The sequence below is a fragment of the Pinus tabuliformis genome, chromosome 8, assembly GCF_031772625.1.
Source record: "Pinus tabuliformis cultivar Carrire ecotype Pingquan chromosome 8, CPIR1, whole genome shotgun sequence".
NCBI lineage: Eukaryota > Viridiplantae > Streptophyta > Pinopsida > Pinales > Pinaceae > Pinus > Pinus tabuliformis.
In genome coordinates, this window is record NC_142294.1 from 1,426,913,340 (window position 1) to 1,426,923,053 (window position 9,714).

General features: G+C 34.8%; 1 protein-coding gene across 1 annotated transcript; it reads right to left on the reverse strand.

Annotated features, from left to right (window-relative positions):
• Positions 1 to 5,662: 5,662 nt before the first annotated feature.
• Positions 5,663 to 7,186, reverse strand: LOC149240993 (putative disease resistance protein At5g63020). Its single transcript, XM_089370404.1, has 3 exons — positions 6,539 to 7,186; positions 6,237 to 6,361; positions 5,663 to 6,065 (listed from the first exon to the last, which is right to left on the reverse strand). The coding sequence occupies exons 1-3, from the start codon at positions 7,184 to 7,186 to the stop codon at positions 5,663 to 5,665; spliced, it is 1,176 nt and encodes a 391-aa protein (XP_089226530.1).
• Between the last annotated feature and the right edge of the window lie 2,528 nt (positions 7,187 to 9,714).

Genomic DNA, 9,714 nt, shown 5'->3' on the forward strand with positions numbered 1-9,714 from the left:
GAAAATACAACACCTACTCTATTCAAGGTACCACACTTCTTTGTGCCTCAATAGTGTACACAAACCTTAAACTGAGTCACTGGATGAAAGATTTGCAATATTTCTAAGTTTGAAATTGTTGTCTTCCTTATGTTATGTGAATTTTTGGAAGCAATACAACCCCTCCTATGGAAGTGTATTTACAACTGTCCTCAGTAATGAAATTCATTTTCCTCCTCTTCCTCTTATGATTTCTCAAAGATTCAAAACTCCAAGAAAATCAAGGCCATTATGTTTTTATGCTTTCAAAAAACCAAATTGATGACTCATCTGGTGATTATTTCTGGATGCATGGGGAAATTATCGGTGGTCTACAATGAAACAACTAAGAACCTATGACTTAATTAATGTGAGGGAAGGAGATAAATGGATATTTCACGCTGAAGTAAGTGGACATGTAAATTTTTGCAATCCAAATTTTATCAAATGTTGAGTTTATTTGGGCAAAGATATGGACAATTTCTACTCATGAAGGCATATGACATGTGAAATTAGTTTTCTTCTTCATTAAAATCTATTAAGCCCACTACAATAATGTTTATGAACTATGTTTATGACCCTTAGTTGATCAATCCACAACTCCCATAACTACTAGCCTCATGAAGCCTTATGAGGAGGAGGCTCAATCTAAGATTATTTAAGAGAGCGTATTTTCCTTTCACTTAGAAGTGAACCATTCCACTGAGTTGATAGTTACACCTGTATCCCATGGTTGGGTTGTTAAGCAAGCTAGCAAGATTTGTTTATCAATCAACTATAGTAGATGAGAAAGAAACAAGCTACAGTAGTAGTCTAAGCAATAGTTGATCCTATAGTTGTGGGCCATTGACTTCTGTGGTTATATCTGCAACTTACTCTCCACTCCTTATAATTTTCGAGTGTTATCTTTTACTTGTTCAAGTAACTTTCTTAATTATCCCTATGGTAAATCTTCTGAGGTCTTACAATCACCTGGTAGTGTTTATACCTAAGATTCAATTTTATTTGTTACCTTCATAAAATCTTGATCTCGCCTGAAATTTAAGTTTAATTGGTTCTTTCTTCAACATTTTATTTTTGAAGCTAGAGCATCTCTTTCTGCAATGGCAATTTCAAACTTGGGACCTCTACATTGCTCTCCACATGATTGACATCTTCAACTACCAACTTGACCTGTAATCCCTTAATCTTATTGTCTTTAGCTTTGAGTAGTGCAACCATAATTTTATCTTTTTTGGCCTCTATTGCCAAATGTATAATATCATTCTCTAGCTCATGGATTGTATTTACCTTATCTTTATCGATGACCTTTTCAAGTAGCAAATATTTAATCAGCTTTTTGACTATCTATCTGAATCTTTCAAACCTTCAGAGTTGCGTTGTTGTAATAACTTGATATTACATTTCATCTTTGTTAAAAGTCTGGGAATTGTGTAGGCTGAACAATACCAAAATTGGGAGCATCAACATCCATCTGAAACGGAAGAAATAGGGCCATCAAGTAAGAATTGGCTATTTATATTCTCTAAAAACTGTCTCAATGTGTAAGCATGTTGAGGTCATAGGAATATTTTGTACAATTGGTTTTGGATTCTAAGCCCACTAATATTCTGGTGCAAGTCGTTGTTTGTTCCAGTTATATAACATTTATAACTTGATTTTATTTTCCAATCATAGTTTGACAATAATATTTCCAAATTTATCCTGTCTGTTTTATTGCAAAACTGGCTACTAGACCAACTAGTTACATTGAGCATACTGTGAAACTCAATATATAAAATCTACTAATGCACTTGGTTGTATGGGATATGTTGCTACTTGGTGTGCTACTCCATTTGTTACTCGCTATGCTACTCTTGGACCTAGAACTAGCTATGATACTCTTGAACTATACTAGAGGAAGCTAATAATTGCATTGCTCTTCGTCAACATTGAAAACAATCAGAGGATTTTTGAGCTAGCCTAGCAACTTCAATTCGATATATCATTTGCCTTATGAAACTTTTAGTCATTGTTAATCCTGATCACCAGGTAAGTAAATTGTTTAATAAAACTTTAAGGAAACTTCTTTACACCTATACTCTTAAATTTATAATATAACAAACCTTTTTGATATAATTTGACATTGCAATAAGTTTTTTCAGTGTGGTGGTGTTAATTAGGATTGTTAGTTGTTAGCTAAGTCATTTCAAGTACATTGGCAGGAACTTGCTGCTTCACAGCTCATCTTGTTAAAATATGTTAAGGTCTTTGAATAACCTAGGGTATGCTAGTCATTAAACTCATTGAAATTATGAGCAAAGAGAGCGGTATAGATTTGGTCTCATACAGATGGAGCAAGGAGAAGGAACTGTAAGTGAAGGTCCCTTTGCGTACTTTTTCATGGTGCGAGGTGTAGCCATGATGCTTCTTATGTATATCATGTCAAGTATCGGTGATAAATATATGTTAGCTATATTATCGATAACCATAAAGTTAAATTAGTACTTAATGGATGTATCTATTGTGTCATTTGAATCAGAATAAAATCTATAATCAATAATTTTGTTTTGAACTAGATCAACTTTTGGAATCAATGAATACTACATAAGTTTTGATCCTTTCTAAAAATTTTCATATGAACAATATTCATTACAAATTTTGCAAAGAACCAATATCGATCCTTATTGAAAAAATTCATATGAACAATATTCATTACAAATTTTGCAAAGAGCCAATATTATATTACTATCCCATTATAGTAAACCTTCAAGATTAAATTGTGGATGCGAGTTCTTCCCATGCTCACTCATTTTCATATTTAGAGGTTATATTATTTCATCAAAACACATATGATATAGTAATCAAAATTTCTATCCCATGCCTTCAACATTAAAATTTGGATGGGAGTTGCTTTAATGCTCACTCCTTTGCATATTAAAAAATATATCATTTCATCAAAACACATATGGTATACTAATCAACTTTTAGAAGTGATAACTTGAAGCTGACAAAGAAGTTGAATTGACCATATAGTTCTGATTAATTGATTACGTATGCAATTTATATGCACTCTATGACAAATTGTATCAATTTTAAAAAATTACATAGTGCCATAGGGATAGGGATGTAGCAGACACCCTTCCTATATATGCATTGTTATTACTTTTGCATCTATACTAAATATGAGAGTTGTCTACATGTGCATAAAACATGCTATTTCTAACAAGATTGCGTGGCATTCATTACATGTACCCTGGATTTGGCGTAGCACAATGAAGTTAATGAACCACTATTATAACTTCATATTTTGTTGGATTATTAGTGGTATAAGTATGTAATTGAAGAGTCTATTGTAAAGTTTATAATTGGAAAATAAAATCCTAACACATTCCAGGAAGTAGAGTTGGTCGCCTCACTCAATCCACAAACCCTTATATCATATTCCTATAATGGTAACAAAAATTACTTGAAAGCTAAATCTCAAACTATGTTACTCCTTTCCATGTTTAATCCTCCCAAAACCCGAAAAGGTTGCGCCCTCAGTTGCCTCGTATCCATATCGTATTTAGAGTTGTTTGCTATTGGGAAGAAACAATAACCACCACCTAGGCGCAAGGGAAAACCATCGCTGGTTTCCTTTATGTTTCTGAGGATCAAGAGGGCCGCCTGATTCGATTGGTAACTTCAATATCTGAAACGCGTAGCTCAGTACTATGAAAACGCATATGTAAAACACTTTGCTCAATACAATGAATAGGTGGCCCTCACACCTATCACCAAACTTTTTTTACAATAGAGGAATTGTTTCATAATTTCAACACTTCCACCTTAGAGGTATATGGCTAAAGCACATTCGTTAAGTTTAAAAATTTATAATTATATTCCAGCATTTTAATAGATATCAAATATATCATAAAATGTTGTTAATAAATGTCAAGTTATTTCCTTAAAAAAACATACGATTATGTCTTATATTGTTAATTGGTTAATTTAAAATAACAATAATATTAATAATATTAATATTAATATTTAAATGGTTATAAAAAAGTTAGAAGCAAAAACCAAATTATAAGTTTATTACATTAGAGCCTAAGAAAATTTAAATACGCATTTATATTTAAAAAAGATTAAAAAAAATTATTGATAAAAATGAAATGGATACAAACAAAATGAAATAAGTTATCATGAATAATCATCACAACTCTTTATTGATAATAATATTTTTTGAAAATATACAATGTGAAACATCAAAATATAGCCATACATTTATATATTAAAAATGAAAACATAGATTAAAATGCTTCCAGGCTTTCAAGGAAAAGGAAAAGTTCATCACACCAAAATTCTCCATATAACCATCCTGTCATTTGTGCTTTGACTTGAAGATACCGTTTTTTAACTTCTGCAGTATCCTCTGGAGACATTGTCATCACTTTTACCATAGTATTTGCTCCTTTAACTCCATTTAAATTTTCTGCTGCCATCGGACAACCATAAATTCTCAATTTCTTCGCTGTTTTCAAATTCAAATAACTATAAGGTAGCGGCCTTAATGCTGGGCATTCCATCACTGTGAATATTTGAAGTGAAGCCATTGCTCCTTCCTCTACTTCTGGCAATTCCTCAGATTGACTTAATTCGACAAGTGAATAGATTTCCAATGAAGGAAATGCTCCCATCTCCCCAAATTCATTGGGGAACCTCCTTAACTTAGGGCATCTAATTATCCTCAATTGTCTGAGGCTTCTCAACTTGTGCAAATGTGGAAGCTCTCTTCCAACATACAACAATCACTCAATTCAAGATTGCTCATATTTTGAAAGTTACAAAAACTATTGTCCAATTTAACCAAGAGAGAGCACTCCAGCACTAACCTTCTCAACTTTGTCATGTTAGTGATGTCATGCGGGAGCCGTTCCATCTCCGTGAGTGTCATCTGCATAGTGTCCATTTTAGTCATGCTCCTCAATGTACCCTCACCGAGAATATCTCCATTGTTTTTGAAGGATAACATTTTGAGTTGATACAGAGGGGCTATATCATTGATGCATGCAGCTCCTTTGTATCTTTTCTGTTCATCTCTTTTCCATATAAGAGTAGTGCATCCATACATCAACAAATACTGCAAAGAGGTCAGCCGGGAGATGCTACTGGGTAGATATTGCATCTCTCTGCAACAAGTAATGTCTAGATACCTCAGCGATGTCAACTTATGAATACTGGATGGTAATGTTATAACTGAAGAAAAGCTAACATCAAGGATCTCCAACCTTGCAAGCTTTGAAACAGATCTAGGCAGCTTCCTGAGGGGCATGGCTATTAAAGCAAGGCATACTAGCTGTTCCAAATCGCCCACACTCTCCGGCAATGACTGCACTGATGTGCCACTCAAGTCCAAAAACTTAAGGGACATCATACTTTTCATTACCATACTTGGAACTTTTGTTAAATGCACATTCCCAGGCAGTAACAATGAGCATACGTGTGGAGCTCTCCATGAGTCTGGAAGAGAATTCAATTGGTTGTCGCTTAGAAAAATCCGAGTGTACTCTGAACACTCTTTTTCTGTCAAAGTTGTCAAATTGCAATCCACTCCGCAGTAAAATTTCTCTTCCTTTTCAGCAATTTTGGTTCCCATATCACGGAGCACGTCGTGTACCCTTTAGTATTCTACCTGTCCATCAACACCTCTCATGATTTGTTCAATCAGGCATCGATCTGCTAAAAGGTTGAGATAAGCTTTACCCATCTCGAATGGGTCATAGCCGAACTGAACCCGACCTTGGGGCATCTTGATCATGGGGAGCAGTGCTTCTCCTACCCACCTTTGAATCATCCCGTACACTGAAATAATTTTGTCTTCTAAGAAAGTTGCGGCTGCATAGAGAAAGCATAATTGCAAATTAACATTCTCGCTACCCAATGCATCGTAGCTCAACCTTAGGCTATCATAGACGCTATCAGTACTGGGAGGACATTGGGCAGCCCATTCCCATTGTTGTGGATCAGTACTACCAGCCATTGCCCTGCCCACAACTTTAAGGGCAAGGGGAAGCCCTCCACACCTATTACACACAATCTTGGCGTTTTCTTCATCGATATTTGCAGGTGGATTCCTCTTATTATAGGGAAAAGCGTGGAAAGCAAACAACCTTCAGCTGTCATCTTGGATCAGGTCCCCCATTGTTATTGTGTACTTATCTGCAACCCCCATTTTTAGCAATGCACTGCGATACCTTGAACTGATAACTAGTTTGGAGTCGGAGTGCATAGTTACAGGCCGCAGTATACCCAATCCCTCCAACAATTCGGCAACTTCGCTTTCCCACACATCATCAACGAACAATGCAAACCTCTTGCTCTGCTCCAGTGTTTCATTCAACCATAATTTCACATCTTCTTCCTTTCTAATTTTACTAGAATCTACATTTTTTTGTAGGGTTATTTGTGTATACAGGTCGTTCCTAAGAATTGTAACTGAGGGACTTTGAGAAACAGTTATCCAGAGTAACAAACCGTCAGAAAAATGACTGCGCACCTTTTTTGCTGTTGAAGACCGTTTTAGGAGAAGGGTTTTTCCAGAGCCGCCTTTTCCAAGCACGTCAATGTTCTTGGCCTCTGGATCCTCTATCATCAACTTGTAGAGATCTGCAGTGGCTTTATCCTGTCCCACTATAAGGGGCTCGTCGATCAACTTCGTCATTGCGGTGCCCGCTGGAGCATGAAAGCCTTGGTAATTAGAAACTGCTGAGTCCATATCAGCCTCCATGGTTGCTGTCATCTGCCCTTCCTCAATTTGGGCTATGTGAATCAAAGATGAAATATCTAGATGTGCGTTGATATTTGATATCAAACGGCTGATTCGCGTGCTCGTCTGATAACAAGAAAACACGTTCCACGTTGGTATTGTGCACTGCTGCACCGTTGTTGATGCTTGTCGTATAAGATTTTCCAACGTTTTAAGCCAATCGTTAACAGATGAAGCATTACCATCTCCTTTGCTGTTGAATTCCCGGCGATGTTGCTGGATATCCCTGATGATAGACTTGATTTTCATCACCAGATCCTTCAGGGACTCCAGCTCATCGCTGCAGTGTACCGCAGTAGTTATGCTATCAAGAATCTGCTGGATTGTATTATCAATAGCCACACTAATAAAGCCAGAAACGAAACCCGGATCAGGCATGATTTTTTAAATAGCTTCCCTCCCCTCTTAACAAACAGCAATATATTTTGCAGTCCCCTCTATACAACAACAAGAAATGCACTCCTCTCAAGCTATTTCCAGGAAATACTGACACAAAATCTTCTGGGGAGAAGGTGGAGACGACGCATACAAAACAGAAGAGGACCCAAATGTGAGGGCGTTACAAACTCATTTCAGGGAGATATCATATAATTTTGCCACGGCTTCATGTTATTTCTTCCTATTTCCTCTTCACTGCAGTTATTACATTGATTGGAACTTTTCGGGCGTTCTTGGTCTGAGGGTTCAGCCACAGAGTCCACATTTCTTCTTCATTGCAGCGGATAAATTTTTGCCAATTTTCCGGGCAACCTTGGTCGGGACTCGGAGGATACGGTCCACAGTTTGACATTTTTTTTTCTATTTGTGACTAGGAATCAGCAACTTAGTCCCTTTCGTCGCATGATATAGGGTAAAGGGTTGGAATTTGACGGGCATTTTGCACGTCAGAGGCCATTTTGCCCGTAAAATACGTTGAAATTTTTTACATTACCGTCGGGCATGACGTGTTTGGAAGGAGCCAGAACGTATTTTTGATGGCTAAGAGTTTTTTGAAACGGACATTATAATACGTCCATAATGATCTAATCAACCAATAAACTTTAATTTTGAATCCTGCCTCGTACAATTTCAAAATCCAAAAATGTTTACTACAGAATTTTGGAATTCTAACAAAGTGCTCCTGCAACACTTAATTTTGAAATCGGAACAGTTTGTTTGCACTGTAATTTTAGCTTCATAATTATAGGATCTTTGGAATTCGAACAAAGTGCTCCTACAATACTTAATTTTGAAATCCGAACAGTTTGCTTGCATTGTGATTTTATATTTATAATTATAGGATCTCTGGGTTATTATAGTTTGAAATCCGAACAGTTTGCTTGCACTATAATTTTAATTTTGAAATCCGAACAGTTTGCTTGCACTGTAATTTTATCTTCATAATTATAAAATCCCCTGGTTATTATAGTTTGAAATCCTAACAATTTGCTTGCATTATAATTTTATCTTCATAATTATAGGATCTCCTAGTTATTATAGTCTTGCCGTTCCAACCATAATATTTGAAGTGTTGTATAATTGTTGAGGCTGTGTTAATTTGTGAATAAGGGTTTGAAAAGTGGTTAGAGAAGAAAAACCTGGGCGTTTTCACATGTTGATTTTCCAAAAAGACAGTTTTTTAACTTTATTTTACATAAACGGTGGGCTGAAATTAAAATTCGCTTAGACCATAAGCTCCGTGATTGTGGTTTCAATCAGACTTCTGAAAGAATGACCCTGTGGCTTTTAGCTCGGTTATTATTAACTATTTTAGGTTTTTTTTTGTTTTTTCCGATTGGAATTAAGTATAGTATTTTTTAAAGAAATTGTAAATTTGTGTGGATTAAATCATTTTTTTAATGTATAAATCAATTTAGTATGTTTAAAAATTTTTTTAGTCTTAAACACTTAAAATTGGATAAATACATTTTTTTTTTAAATAGTGTTTTTTAATGATGTTTTAGTTAAAAATATATTTGAAAAATATTTAGTAAATTGTTCTGGTATTTTAATATTTTTTCTATATATATATATTTTTTAAGATATTGGGAAAAATGATTGTAATTCAATTGTGAAATTCACATTGGGGACAATAATCACTGACACATATCCATAATGCACGTTGACTCATCATGATTATTCAAGAAAAACCACGCCCTAGAATACCCTACTAGTAGTCTGATTCTGGCTTTCACTCTTTCCAAATGAGTCTTGGGCGATTAACCTATTTCCTTACATTCCATGAAATCAAACTCTTAGCCAAACAAAAGCAATTTTAAAACATACAATAAAGCTAAAAAGAAAATTGTCAACAATTCCAATTTATAAACACAATTCTGTTATAAAATTTGTAAGTGTGTATATATTTAACTATTAGTGTCGTTTATGTTTTACTCTATCTATCACTAACAAGGTGTGTTACTTAAACACATACTTGTAATACATTAAGCCGGTTAAGCATTCAAGTAAACCAAAATCTAATTTATTAATTGTACAATTTAACCATCTCAATTAAACGAATCTAAAACATCACTGGAAACTATTTATTTTTTTATTAAAATTAATAGATGTAGAAATGGTGTTGAAGAACTCAATTGTAAACATGATAATAATGTAGATATCTTATCTTGGAAACGTTTCTTGACAAAACTATCTATAAATGGCATTTGTTTGGCTCTTTTATGCTTTAGGAATTATTACAAATAGAAACTATAAACTTATAGATAACAATTTTGGGTATTTTTATTCCTAGGCTTCACATTTTTAGTCATTATCTATTTTCTTTTGTGCCATTAATATTGCAAGCTTTCAATTTTCAATGGGTAAATCTATTTAGGCCCCTTTTCACCTTTGATTGATTTTCTTTCTTGTTGATGCAGCTTGAGGTGGATGTGAATGGACCATCCCAATTGAGGAGACATCCCAAG